This window comes from Talpa occidentalis, unplaced genomic scaffold, assembly GCF_014898055.3.
Source record: "Talpa occidentalis isolate TD23 unplaced genomic scaffold, MPIMG_talOcc4v2.1 talOcc4.12, whole genome shotgun sequence".
Taxonomy (NCBI): domain Eukaryota; kingdom Metazoa; phylum Chordata; class Mammalia; order Eulipotyphla; family Talpidae; genus Talpa; species Talpa occidentalis.
Genome location: NW_023601212.1, coordinates 64414397 through 64429557, shown reverse-complemented (window position 1 = coordinate 64429557; position 15161 = coordinate 64414397). Strand labels below are relative to the sequence as shown.

Here is a 15161-nt window from a genome sequence, read left to right as displayed (position 1 = left end):
AGAGCCAAGATGTGAGGGTCATTGTTTAGTTTCTAGAAAATGTACCATCTTAGGAAGGCAACCAGAGGTAACGACTTTTTTTAAAGAGCAGTTCCATTTATGTTCAAAGCATTTTTGTTAAATCAGTCAAGGAAGATGCACATACATTGAGATTTAATCTTAAGAGCATGCTGTATTTCTGGTTGTTTTTGGTTAGCCAATCTTCGTCATTGTGACCTTGGGCAAATGGCTTTTTTGAATCTCTATTTCCTTATTTATAAAAATATGGGTGGGAATCCCTACATTCTTGTGATATTGAGAGGATTAGACATGATACACAAATTTATTTCTTCAACTGAAATTGGGTGGAACAGCACGATTTTCAAACCTCTGTCTGGCTTAGATTCCAAAGCTTAAGATTTGTAATGTGAACTTGTCTTTCTTTTTTGTAAAAAGTCTTTAAAAGACCGTTTCACAGCATGTTTACTATAGTGTTCAGAATTTAACCTCCAGAAATAAATAGCTCATGGTTTTTTTTTTTTTTTTTTAATTGCAGTTTTTCCACTACTCCCAAGGCCAGGTGTATCCTGGGAATTATCCACCGTTTAAGGGCAGAATCACCTGGGCTGGTGACCTCGACAAGAAAGACGCATCAATCAACATAGAAAATATGCAGTTTATGCACAATGGCACTTATATCTGTGATGTCAAAAACCCTCCCGACATTGTTGTCCAGCCGGGACACATTAGACTCTATGTCGTAGAGAAAGGTATATGCTCAAGTATTTTTGCAGGAATGACACAGACCCCTTTATCTTGTGTTTACTTGGAGAGCAAGTGTTCCATTTCTGGGTGTGATTGGAAGGGGTTTTTCCTCTCTATTTCCATGGATCTGTGTTTTCACCGAAGACTCATTCCAACAGAGCAGCCAGTTCCTCCATTTATGTGCATGGAGCCCTGCTTTCTACTGAACCAATTTCTAGAGTATTAATTTTTCTGTATTAATCAGGAGTAAGACCAAATTCATGTGTGATAAGAGTGTAGGGGTGTGACTGGTAAAGAGGGACATGAGTACTGTTGCCATATTCTCCCGGAGAAAATTTTGATTTTATAAAAACTGTACAACTATTCCTCCCCCCAGCTTTTTTTTTTTTTTGAGAATGAACATTAAGTGCAGGTTGCAGGGTTTCATGCTGAGACAATATCTGCTTTGTTGGAGAGTAGCTTGAAATAAAGTCACATCTCCAGTTTTTCTTTGATTTCAGAGCATTGAGAGAGACTGTACAAATGACATACTTAGTTCTGTAGTTTATTCCTTATTAGCTAATGTTTATTTGTACGTCATCCATTCAATACCAGGATGTCATCATTTGCATAATGAAAAAGGGAGTGGTAACTGCTAAAGGGAGACACTTGCTTATTAAATCAATCAAGTTCCGTTATCTCCATAACAAGTACCCTAAACATGCTTTGTTCTTCCTCTAGAGAGCTTGCCGGTGTTCCCCGTGTGGGTGGTGGTGGGCATCGTCACGGCCGTGGTCCTGGGTCTCACTCTGCTCATCGGCATGATTCTGGCTGTGCTCTACAGAAGGAGGAACTATAAACGGGACTACACTGGGTAATAACCTCTGCTTTCTGTGGGAGGGAGGGAACCGGGGTTTATGCTCTTTACGGAATATGAGTTGTGAAGACTTAACTATGGTTTGCTTCCAGGTCAGAATTGTGCAGTCCCCTTAGGAGGGATCGTGGACAAGCAGAAGTCAGGGTCTGCTATTAAATGTGGGATCTGACACTAATCCCTATTTCTTTCACAGGTTTGCTAGCACAAATACCTCAGCACTCTGTGCTGCGCACTTCAGTCCCACCCACATTGCAGTTATATCAGGCCACGACATACCTCCCCCAACATGAGCTTAGTTTGAATCTGTCCCTAATAATCTCTAAGGGTCTTCTTCTCAGTTAAGTAAATATAAAACTCTAATCAGAAAGAGTCGTGCGAATAAGCTACTCCCACCCAGTGTATTGATGCATGGCTTCTCTGTGCTGTAGTTTTGTAAGCAGTTTTAGTGCTTTGGTCATTCTCAAGTGTGTGACTGGACTCATTCAAACTGGGATAACGATGGGAGAACACCCACTATACTGGCAGTAAGGAAGAGTAGAGTTTCTTTTTGTATGTGGCTTCTCATAGAGAACACCTTTGAGCACATGGTTTGGGATCTAATTGAAGGACTTTCTCTTTTCCCACTCCAGCTGCAACGCTAACCCAGTAACCTATGTAGAACTCATGTGGTAAGACAGAGTGAAGGTTGGATTCAGGCTGACATGGCATGAGCTGTGTCCAGGCACTCCGGCTAACCTTGACCGCCCAAAGGGACTGTGTTCTGAGGATCGCATGTCCTGACTACCCTGCCGGTGGATGTGGTGGGAAGCTCTCTCTTTTGGGCTCTGCTGCTCTAGTTTTTAGGGCTGCTGTGTTTAATGACTGAGTATTACTTGCCTGGAATGCTGTTTTGCTGACTTTATCTACCCCTTGCATGATGAGTGTTTTATGATTAAATATAGCTGCAGTGTTGATTTTCAACATGAAACTAATCCAGAAAAGTGACATGACAGTTTCTATAGTTCTGCTTTTGGGTTAATGAAGGGGCAGAAATATGTGCCTTAGAATCCTGCATGGCATCATGAATGCTGCTATTCTTCTTACTTTGTTGTTTTTTTTTTTTTTTTCCCTTTCCCCGCCTTTCTGCCTTGGTGTGCCAGGATCAGATCCTGTTTACCTTCCACTTCTTAAGAAAAGCTGACTTAGACGACACACTGGGAATAACAGGGCTGGGTCTCCTCTTCCACTCCCATTAGACACATGGTAACTAATCACATTGCAGTTGCTGTTAATATTCATGTGTGTGCATTCAACCCATCTCTCTTGTTGACAACTAACCAGCTGGCTCTGAACTAACCCAACAGCCATTATAATTTGTCTACAAATATGTTATCTGTTTGTATTGAAAACATCCCAATGAAATTGGGTTGTCAATGAAATTGGGTTGTCAGGTTACGTAGAGATTTTGTGGCCATCTGAATATGTATGTTCCACATGTAAAATGCTTGTGTGTATGTTTGTTTTAGTTTCCTGTTTTTGTTCATGAATCATTGATGAATAAGACCCCCTTTTTGTTAGAATACTCAAACCATTTTAGGTTGGGGCATATAACTACCCATTAGAGAGAAGAAACAGTTTGCAAAATGCATGGGATGCTTTGATTAGTAACAACACTTTAAATGTGAGCCTCACAAGAAAATGTCATAGAGGATTTAAGCTCTGCTGATGACACACGCTATGAGAGAGTACCTTATGAGTTCTCTCCTGGCATTCACGTTCCCTCACTTATTTAGATTGAGCTTCTCAGTAAAGCACGTCACTGAAAAAGCTCAACCTGGGTGCTGTGGCATTCCTCAGTTTTGTATCATTCATGGGTGGTGTCCTGGGTTTTCCTTGGACTAGTTGTGGGTTTGTGAGGTAAGAAAACATGGGGAACTAGAGACTGAAAGGGACAAGATAAGCCAAGATAGCAAGCCTGGATGCACATCTTTTATCTTTGAATTATATTCAGAAGAGGTTTGCTTTTCATAATCACAAAACCAAATTGCCATTAAGAAGGTTAAATTTGCTCCTTTAAACTTTTATACCAGAGGAGGGTTGATGGCAGTGAGGAAAGTCAAAATAGCAAAAGGATAAGTATATATTATAGATAGGACCCCATCTAGCAGATATCGCTTTGTAAACTGGTTGTACCCCACTGCTGTCTGTGGGGTATTCTCCATTAGTAGGTTTCCACTCTCCATTAGTAGGTTCTTTGACTTGGAAGAATAAGTGTCAGGAATAAAAAAGCTTTGCAAGATATGTGATCGTTTTGATACTCGTTTGTTTTGTTGTGTTCTGTTTTTATACATTTACTGCTTCATCTTGCCATCACTTGCCTTTCTATATTTTTGTTTCCATTTATTTTAATTTTTCACTTTACATTTGTTCTCCAAACTGCCATCTCATCAACTGCAGTACATCAGAGAGTCTGTCACCGGTTAAACAGGCTCCACGGAAGTCCCCCTCCGACACAGAGGGTCTGGTAAAGAGCCTGCCTTCTGGATCTCATCAGGTAACCACTGATTGCAGTTCTGCCCCTGGGCTATAGCCAGTGCTCTGTCACTTCCCTAGCTCTGTCACTTTTCTGGGTGTAGGAAAGAATACCGGCTGTGAGAGCAAAAATGTGAGAAACAGAGGGAAATAAGAGAACTGTTTGGAAACTAAAAGCAAACATGTGGGGAAGAATCTGACCTGAGGAAAGGTTTCCACCAAGCCAGCATGAACAGATGGTTTATTAATAATGTGGCTCCTCTGACCCAAGTGGAATAAGGAAATGGCTTTGTCAGATGTAAAAGTCTCCCTTAATTGCTCAAGGAAATAAGTTTAATGTGCTAGAGTCTATATTGAGGTGCTCAATAAAACAAGGAATTAGCAGGAAAAGTTGATATTTACATTGAAAATAAACCAGAAGAATTATTTTGTGTGAATTCTTTAGAAGAAACTGAAAGAAAACATTTATCAATAATCAGTAGAATTGATGAACAAGGAAAAATTTTGGTTTCTAATTCCTGTAGAAAGTAAGAGATAAAATCTTTTTATCTGTAACTTAGCACAGTATCTAGTACCGGGATTAATACTGTGTTTTGGCCATGCTGTGATAACTATGCTTGTAGGATGGGAGGAATTTCACTCTGTTCTTCTGAGGTAGAAGCCTTCTAAGCAATTTGGCCAGCTTTAACTTTGCTCTGAGGGGGTGTTGGGGATAGGATGAGTAAAATGGATTTAAGAGGAAGAAATGAGTAACTTTTATGGAAGAAGAACCCATCGTCTGTTGTGACAGGAACTTTATTGCCACTTTGCGGTGGGAATGCGATGAAGAGCACAGTAGTCATGGAGCAGGTTTGCAAGGCAAGACTCTGCTACTTGCCATTTATTGAAAGCATACAGGCTAGTAAAAGCTGATCACAAGACAATGGTATGAGGAATAAAGTCCCGAGGGTGGGATTGGAATGGGGGACAAAGTTTTACAAGGAACAGAGAAGGGGACATCATGACCACACATCAAAAGACATTTGTGCCAGCAAAGTATTTGATGTTATCACAGCAGAGTTATCCTGAGACCACCATGGAGATAGTCACATAATCAGGTCAACAGCTGCCTAGGTGTCCCCAGGGACCTTGCCTCGTGATACGGGCTACACTCCATAGGTAGTCAAGGAATGCTCTGCTGTGATTTGCAGATAGTAAATAGGTCACAGTTGCCCATGAGTGGCCAGCTAGTTGTCAACTCATAGGAACCCACAACAGTCTTTTTTTTTTTTTTGCACTGGGATGTAGGCCAGAGTTGTGGTGGCGGGGAGAGGGGGAATGGAGAGGGGGTGTGAGAGGATTCACCAGAGACAGAGTGGGGAGTGGGGAGCAGAACAGGCGAATCTACTGAAATACACTGTTGAGGGGAGCAGCAAGTGAGACAAGAATGGTCTGCTGCTCCATCTGTGGTTTAGCTCCCTGGCTGGGGACCGAACTCAGGTCAGAGCAGTGATAGAGCTGAAATTTAACCCCTAGGCCACCAGGGAGTCCCAAGAACCCTTAGTCTTATTCTGCAGTTATTATATGTGGTGAGGAAACTGAAGCATTGTGATAATTAAATTATTAAAAGCACATACCCAGTTAGCAACAGAATTGGGGCTAGATCCCAAGTTTTATACAGTCTTCCACAGCACTGGGCTCATTACTTATAGATGGGAATAGGGTTGTGGATTAAAAGCATGAGAGTTGCAGATAGGCATAACATCTAAAGAAACTTTGGAAACTGTCTTCTGCCCTTCAAGTGCTGTGGGAGTTGTTTTCCTGTTGAAAACAAACTAGAAAAAAAGAATGGAAACAATGGAGTTTGGACATTGGAAAGCAGGTTCTATAGCACTGATCCCTGGGGAAGACAAATAAGTGAGCCTTACACTTTTCTCAGTGTACTGCTTCCATGCACTTTCCAGGCTGCTCGACAGAGACAACAGAAACCGCATAATTGTCTTACTGAGTGGAGGAGGCAGGCCAAGGTGGCTAGAATCTATGAGGCAGAGTACTGAGAAGAAGCTAAAGAGAGAAAGCCTCAGATCTAGAGTGAGGGCCTTATGAGCCTTTCACTGAATACAGATTTATGATGTATGGGAGATAACTCATTCAGAGCTGAGAAGGAACCACCTGAAAGGTAGGAAGTTGCACAATGTCTTGAACTCATACAGGACTGGGAACAGTTTGTTCCTAAAAGTCGGAGTGGAGATATTTTATAATGTACAGGATATTTGGTTGGAGTGCAACATTAAGGATGTTAATGACTTCATAGTGGGGCTAAATTATCACCAGAATATGGAAATACTATGGGCCCACCATAACAATGCTTAAAAGGAAACCTTTAAAGAATCAAACTAAAAGTAATTTAGCTGCATGCAAGAAAAAAATCCATCACTCTTTACAAGACTACAACAAAATCCAGCATTCAACAATATAAAATTTACAATGTCTGGCATCAGTCAAAAATTACCATGTGCGAAAATAAAACACAGAAATGATAGAATTCATAGACCAGAACTATAAAACAAGTATTATAAATCTGACAAAATTAAGAATGAAAAGGAAAAGCCTGACATAATGAGGAGACAAATAGAAATATAAAAGAGACCAAAATGGAGCATCTAGAAATGGAATTTCTAGAAATGAAAAAAAAGAAACCATATTAAATGGCATAAAAACAGATTAGACACTATAGAAGAAAATATTAGTAAACTTGAAGACATATAAAGAAATAATTGCCAGACTATTATTTCTTTATACAATAAAGAAAATTTTATTGTATAAAGAAATATGAAAATAATTTTTACATAACTTGATTATATTGCTGTTAGTAGGTTTTTCCATTTTTGATATATAGTCATTCCATATTATGGAAAATGAAGGCGGGTCAGAGTCAGAATTACCTTAGTTCTCTTTTGCCGACCAACCCTTCTTCCCAACACACTCTTCCATAAATACATGTATCTTATATACACATGCCACTTCCCAGAATGATTTATCTCACTGTAGACAAGGAGTTATTTTTCAGTATTACCCGTACCCATCTTTTCCACCACTGTACTACATACATTTGTTTTCTGATACAATATTTAAAAAAATTTTTCATGGAGCTAATTATACCTTGTTTGTTATTTGCTTACTTTATATATCTATACATATATTTATATTCCATCTCAAAATTCTCTAACTAAAAAATCTGTGTACATTCAAAACATCACGTTTTCTTTTGGTTTCATTCTATTCTTGAAGAAATACCTGTTAGACTCTTCTGATCTTTTTTGCACTTCAAGCTGCTTTGTAGCAGTCATCCTGCATCTCATCTCCAAAGGAATTTTCTTCAGCCTTCTCTTCTTTTGAACCTCAGTTCTTCACCTTCCCAATTTCCATTTTCTAGTGGGGCATATCCTCCATAACTTCTTGAGAAGGAGTGCACAGGAGATAAAAATTTGAGACTTTGTATGATAAGACACTATCATGACCAAAGATGTCCTTCTTTTAATCCCTGTAATGCACAAATTGTGTTACCTTTCTTGTCAGAGGGGACTTTACAGAAGTGATCTAGAATCCCAAGATGGGAGATTTTCCTGGATTACAGGGTGAACTTAATGCAATCATGAGCATTCTTATGAGAGAAGAGGGGGAAGAAGGGTCAGAGTCATAGAGATTTGAAGATGGAAGGGATCATGAGCCAAGGAATGCAGGCAGCTTCCATAACCTAGAAAAGCCCAGAAAGTGACCCTTCGTCAGAACTCCCAGAAGAAACAAGGTTCTGCTGAGACCTTGATTTGAGCCCAGTGAAACCTATATCAGACTTCTGACTTCCCCAAACTCTAAGAGAACACCTTTTAATTCTCCTCTCTCCAGATTGACTGATAATCAGGTTGGGTCAGATTCCAGGTAGGAAATCATTTCTCCCCACATAACTGATATTTCTGGCTCCCAATAATAAGATGTTGATACTATTCTGCTTCCTATTTCCCTCTCTTACAATCTTTCCTAGCCCTTGTATGCTGGAACTTCATAAAATTGTAAGTCTTTTTTCCTCATTGTGCTGACTACTCAGGGGGTTCATTCAATTTGAAAATAATATCAGATTTTAGTGTATTTTCTTCCAGTATTCTTTAGAATTTTTCCTCCTCCCCTTTTCTGTTCCCTTTTTTGGAAAGTCCTGTTAGGAATTGGACCATGTCTTAGATCAATTGTTTAGTTTTCATATTTTTCCTTTCTGGCAGTTTTGTTCTGCTTTCTAGAAAATTTCTGCAACTTCATCTACTTTGATTGAATATTTAATTTCTGTTTTTTTTAACTTTCAAGAGCAAATTCTTATTCTCTAATTACAATGGTCTATACTTGTTTCGTGAATACATTGTCTTATCTTTCTGAACATATCAATTTTTCTTTGTTTTGTATGATTTTGTTTTCTTTTGTTACTTGATTTTACTTTGTTGCTTTTGAATTACCTTTTTTCTTTCAAAATTTCTATCTTTCGTGATAGAACTTTTCTCAAATACCCTGAAATCCTTGGTTACCCATTCACATTTAAGGCACTCAAATTCTGATCAGAAACTCTTTACAGCAAGGAAGTTTATTGGGTAGGGAGCTTCATTGTTTGTCTAACATACTGGCCAGTTTCATGGATGTGCCTATTCTTTTCCCTGAGGTAAGTCAATTTCTCCATAAAGAAATGCTCTGATTTCCTGCTTGAGAGTTGAGCAGAGACAGGAAAGAATGGGGCTTTCTAGTTAGTAAGCATGCCTGCCACCCCATTTTCAGTTCTGACAACGCACCCCACTGCCCTTGCTGTCCCTGAGTCAGAGATTTGGCTTGCTTCTCCTGTGAGTAAACCCCTGGGGTGCTGCACAGGCCTGACTATGTATGTGATCATTGCATTTTCTGAAGGTTGGTGAGACTTGATTCAGCCATTTTGTTGATCTGTATTGTCATTTTTAATCATTTGCAATATTAACACCAGATTGGCTTTGAGAGTAAAATCAGTATGTTCCTCAGGGTTGAGTTGCTGAGTTATTTACTCTGCATTCAGTGTAGGCCCACTGAAGACCTTGTCTCTGCCATAAGTTTTCATAGTAAGTTTATCTCCCAATAGTTGTTTCATTTTAGCTTTTAGTATTTTGTTATAAGGGTGTAGATGCAGCCAGGGAAAGGATTTATAGCCATTTTTACAATCGAGCACATGCATAAATACCTTCCCCTATGAACACACCTGAAAACTCCTAGTGAGTCTTTAGGAATAATTACATAGGGCTATACTTTCCAGGAAGTTACAAAATCTAATTTCGAAATCTGACTTATCTTTGGAAGCAGCTGTACCAGGGAGCAGTTAATTTACCAGAAAACATTTTGTTTTCATTCTGTTCCTAGTAGTAGAAAATAGAAATAAATTTTTTTTTATTTTTTTCCTGTTTTCCTTTTGGGTTGGCATTTAACTTGCAGCCTACTGAGAACATAAAGGGCCTTGATTTGAGTTGGTATTAACAGTGGGATCTATTATGTTACCTATGACAGGCGTATGCATATCGCATATAGACAAAAGACACAGTTTGACGATTTGATTTTCATGATCAATTCCCCTTCAAGAAGTTGAAAGCATATTTATTTAACAAGATGTCCATAATAATGACTAATGTATATTGAGTGCTATTTGTTAGGCACAGCCTAAGTGGCTTATAGATTCATCTCATTTAATTCTCATAACTACCCTTAGAGGTATGATACTGTTATTATTGTCATTTTAGAGATTAAAAAAATGCACTGAGGTTTACAATTATGCGTAACCTCATGGTTACAAGTGCTACCATGTTTAAGACGAATATCTTCTGAATCCAAACTGCAGATTGTCCAAGGTCAAATGGGTCTGACCTTTGGTTAATTTGTAAGTCCACTTTCAGATGCGCTGTTGTATAGCCTCACTCCTGTAGGTGTAATGTGTAAGGTTTGTCCCATGTGCAGATATTGAAGTGTCTGAACTTACAGGATCCCAAATCACCCACTAAAGGGTACAGGGTGTTGAGGTTCCCAGATGGGAGTAGGGTACTTATTTTAAACCACATGCTTTTGGATACAGAGCTTAGGATTTCAACATTAGATACTAATGCACAATACCAGATTTCTCACACAGAATTTCTCTGGGTTGGGAGAAAAGTAGATTTTTGGTTATATTGAGCTGGCCATTTAAAACCAGGGCTGCTTTGTTGTTGCGGTTTATGGTTTGAGAATCTCTGTATTGGAAGGGACTGTAATGGTCATGAAGCACAACCGCCTGTCTAATATTTGAAACCCCAGACTATGCTCAGACCTCCTGCCCCCAAAAGCAGAGGATCATTCTGTCCCATCCTTCTCTTGCTCTCCTGAGACCCCTTCCTTACTGCTGAGGTCAAGGTCATCCCTCTGCTTTGGTCCACCTAGGGTTTTTCTTTGTATCTCTGTACCTGGTGGCATTTGTGTTTTTCTTCTGAATTTTATTTTCAAACATGAAAACCAGGTATCTGATCTTAGCTGTCAAAGAATCTATATATTCTTTGGGAATCTTTTTTTTATTAGTTATAATAAGACCAGACTAAAAGAAGGGTGCACTAAGTGGCTATGTGAAACAATATTTGAAATGTTTTAAAGTACCTATTAGTCTAAAGTGACCACTTCAAATTGGTTGTATCTTTGAGCAGTGCTGAGCATGTTGGTTTCTGACGTGTATCCTTCTGAGGTCTCCTGATTTTAGCGGGTCTCTCTCAGGTTAGCAGAAGTGCCGGTCTTAGTCCTTAAGACTCTGATACCAGTTACAAGGGTTGAGGAATTCTGTGACCGATATTAAGACAAAAATAATTCCCCAGAAGGGGTATTATGTTGTAGAAATTTCCAAGCAGATACGAAAGGAGTCAGGATAACAATAAATGTCAGTGTACTAGCTTTAACCTTTACAACGTATGTCCAGCCTTGTTTTAAAGTCAGTCCTAGACATACAGTCCTAAGAAGTCTTGAAGCCATTCCAGAGAAGGAACTCTTTGCTCTGGAACTCTAATGTCATCTGAGGGGATGTCCAGTTTTCCATTCCTCTCACTCTCTTTCTCTTTTCCAGGGCCCAGTCATATATGCGCAATTAGAACACTCCGGTGGACACCACAGCGACAGGATTAACAAGTCAGAGTCTGTGGTGTATGCGGACATCCGGAAAAATTAAGAGGAGACTCAGATCATATCCTAAGCAAGAAACAAACGCCAACTGGACTCGTGCAGAAAATGTAGCCCATTACCACATGTGACCTTGCAAACCTGGGCACGGACAAGCACATGTTTATTCTTAGAGGGAAGAAAAGCTGTGTATAAGGGATATGTATAAATATTCTATTTAATCTGATGTGAGGAGTCAATGTTGCATGATGGAAAGATGGTTTGATTCTACTCGCCTATATGTAAATTGTCTTGCTGACTTGTACTTTATTTCAGGGTCATTTACAATTGGGAAAATTCAAAAACATTCCTATCACCATTGTTTAGATATGGTTTGCCTTAATGGAGCTGGTAGCAGTTTCTTTAGTATTCCAGTAGACATGGCCTTTTTATCTAAGGGCTTAACCAGTCATAGCACTTATCGTAGTTGGAGAATGGAAATACTATGATGGAAGCTTATCCAGGGTGGTTTTAACCCAGTGTCAGCACTATTTGGCTGTAGTTTTTGGAAAACACCCATTTACTATGCCACTTGAAGACAGCTGGAAAAGTTATGTTGTTGTTCTCTCTCTAAAACACAGGGCAGGTTTTAACTTTATCTGCTGTGTAGACTTACTTTAACCTGACACCCTTTAAACATATCAGTTTGTGGATTCATCCCAGCAAAATTAGCAAAGGATAAATGTGAGAGGTTCTTTCCTTCTAGGTACCTTGAGATCAACAGCATAGGGAGAGTGGTTGTAGAAAACCCACGCCTTGCTGGAGGAGTCTGATGCTATTATACAGAAAGCGAAGATAGCAGTCATGTTCCTTGCTGAAATCCCTCGTGTAGTAAGAGTCCCCATGCAGCTGAAGAAGAGTTTCATTTCCTCCTAGTAGGCACAAGTGGGATGATTGGATTGTCAGTCTCTAGAGAATTTTCTTCTTTACTAAGTTCCAGCCAAGCTTCCAGCAAGAGGCAGCATCTCCTGGCTCTGGAATCACTCCCAAGACCTTTGAGGATGAGGATGATTAAGGGTCTTTTTAATCCGCAAGTAGGGCTAGTACTTCTACTTTGGGAATCTTTTTTCCATTCCTGGTTGGTGGTGGTTGCTGTTTTTAAAAACTCCTCCAACCCCCACTCCATAGAATTGATAAACAATGATATGAAAAAATATGTAATTTGAGTATCCTTCCTAACAGTTCATTTCCTCCCATTGACAACCCCCCATCCTACCTCAAACGTAGGAGTTTTTATTTTTTACTCAAAATGAAATGCATGGTAAAGATCATTAAATATTTATTTATATTTTCATACCCCCCTTTTCTGGATGATTTGTTTTGAAAGTAAATTTTTACCATTAGGGGAAGAGTACGGACTAGCTGGTCACAGAAAATGTTTGGGTAAGTGGTAATGTTAGTTTTCCTCCCATTTAGTTTGAGGTCCGCCGTGAGCTGCTTCCTTTTCCTTCCTGAATTCTGTCATCTTTGTGAGGGAGTTTGAAGCCTGAGTTCTAGAGAATTCCTAAAGGAGATTAAAGGAGGATTTAGATGTGAAGTTGTGCCATGTGAACTTCTAAACTAACTTTGTCCCACTTAAGCAGTTTGATATTTTCTGAGGAATTTTTGTTATTCCCATAAGATCCCAGTGACATTCCATTCATAGTAAGTAGTCAGGGAACAGGTTTTAGCATCTCACCTACTAGCTGCCGTCTGAAGGTGAGGTCTGGTTCGTGTTCAGTGAGGAGTGGAGGAAAAGAGCCCCACTGTGCAGCGCCCCCGTCTTTTCTATGTTCACAGGCCTACCGTAGCCTCCGCCAGCCGTTTCTGCAACATGGCTGACTTTGCCTTCCCTCCTCACACCTCTCTGTGCCCACTTGGAAAAATGCAGGAGCCTTTAGAAGACTCTTGTGTATTTTGGGGAAGGGGAGGGGAACGGATGTGGGCTTGTCACTGTACATCAAATGAATGCCAAGATCGCGATTCTCTTGGTAAGCCTTTGACACTGTGACAATTGTACAGCTGACCAAGAGTGTTTTTAAGTTAGAAAGGACAACTGTCAACAGACCATGTGTGTATATTTATATATGTGTCCTGTTTCTGTATAGTTATTTTTCAGAGAAAAGAGGCATTCTTCTACTCCTTTTCAACAGGTGCTATGAATGAACTATATGCCCCTAATACTCCTGATGGCAGGAACCCTCATTTCTCCTTTGGGGGCAAGGATTTTATGTTCATGAAGCTGCCACCAGGGTACCAGCCAGCACCCCTACTAACGATGCCTATGGGCCCTCCCCCACTCATGTGCGAGACAGTACCACCTCCCCACCCAACCAGACACCTCAAACCCTGCCAACGTTTGGCATTCTGTTGGGGAGTCTCCCCACCCCACCAAGCTTCCCTGCCAGGCAAGGGCAGTCACTGCTGGCATCCCTCCTGGGTCTGTGACCGGCTTGTCCAAAGGAACTTGCTCATACTTGCAAGGAACATCTCAGGGCCATATCCTTCTCAAGCCATATCCGATGGAGGCTTTGGGCCTTTCTCCTGTGTCCCAGTGCCCTGGGCCTGGCCACAGGCGGCAGCAGTGAGGTTGCTGCCAGCTGCCCTTTCCATGTCTTATCAGCAGAATGACCTTTATAATGACAGGTGATTTTTGTAAGGGGACACCTAAAAGGGATTACTTTGATGAATGAATTCCAAACTATCTGTAGCTTTTGGTGGAAATGTGTGCAGTTGGGTAAAAATCATTGCGTCCATTTTTTTTAATTGTATTTTTGTGAATATTTTAATACATCTTTTCCAATTACTGAATTGTGTTGTGTGCTCATTTTCAATCAAGTAGAAAAAGAGATAAAAGCCTTTTCATGCTTCCCACTCTGGCCACACAGGCCTTCTTGTTCTTCCGGAATACCATGCGCATGCCTGCTTCCAGCCCTTTGCATATGCTGCCCCCTTCCTGGAACATGCATATATTTGTATAGTTTCTCTCTTACTTCCTTTCAGGCTCTGCTCAAATGTCACCTGCTCAGAGAGACCTCTAAAATATAAAAAGAATGATCTTACCCCCCACTCCTAGCTCTCCCTAAACTTTAATCCTGCTCTTTTTCTCTCCCTCTGTCAAATTATATATCACTTGTCTGTTTTCCATGCTAGGGCATAGAAACCAAGGGGCCAGATTTTGCTGTTTTGTTCAGGTCTTCTATACATTCAAGATGATTCCCTACAACATGCACCTCCTTCCTTAGTACATGGATAATACCTGGCACTTAATAGTGCTCAGTACATGTTCCGTGGATGGATGGATGGATGGATGGATGGATGGATGGATGGATGGATGGATGGATGGATGGTTGGGTGGATGGGTGGAAGGATGGATGGATGGATGGATGGATGGATGGATGGATGGATGGATGGATGAATCGATGGATGGATGGATGGATAGGTGTATGGATGGGTGTATGGGTAGATAGGTGGGTGGATGGATGGATGGAAGGATGGATGGATGGTTGGGTGTATGGATGGGTGTATGGACGGGTGGATGAATTTACCTACTCAACAAATCTTTATTGAGAACTATCCTTGCCAGGTATTGTGCTCTGCATAAGGAAACAAAAAGAATGGAAAGCTCCTCCAGGAGCTTACCTCAGAGTGGGGTTGACACAAGATGATTTAATAGTTATAATAGCTACTAAATAGTTGTAATAATAGCTACTAACTAGGTGCTGTGTACCAGGCACTTTATGTTTCTTACTCTATAGAGTACTATGAATTAACACTAATTATACTAATCTTAACCGCACTTTCAGAAAGACATTATCAGGCTTAGCTTATATAACTTGCCCAAGGTCACTGAGCTAATAAGATCTGG

At 40.3% G+C, this 15161-nt stretch overlaps 1 protein-coding gene across 2 annotated transcripts in view; it reads left to right on the top strand.

Annotated features, from left to right (window-relative positions):
- MPZL1 (myelin protein zero like 1) overlaps positions 1–14098 on the top strand; it is a 53865-nt gene extending 39767 nt beyond the window's left edge. The window contains exons 3-6 of one of the 2 annotated variants that reach the window (XM_037506550.2): positions 536–749; positions 1465–1597; positions 4037–4133; positions 11223–14098. In XM_037506550.2, the coding sequence (XP_037362447.1) occupies positions 536–749; positions 1465–1597; positions 4037–4133; positions 11223–11324 (546 nt within the window). In that variant the 3' untranslated portion in view covers positions 11325–14098. The remainder of the gene's footprint in view (positions 1–535; positions 750–1464; positions 1598–4036; positions 4134–11222) is intronic. The other variant, XM_037506551.2, reaches the window with a different exon arrangement.
- Positions 14099–15161: the final 1063 nt, after the last annotated feature.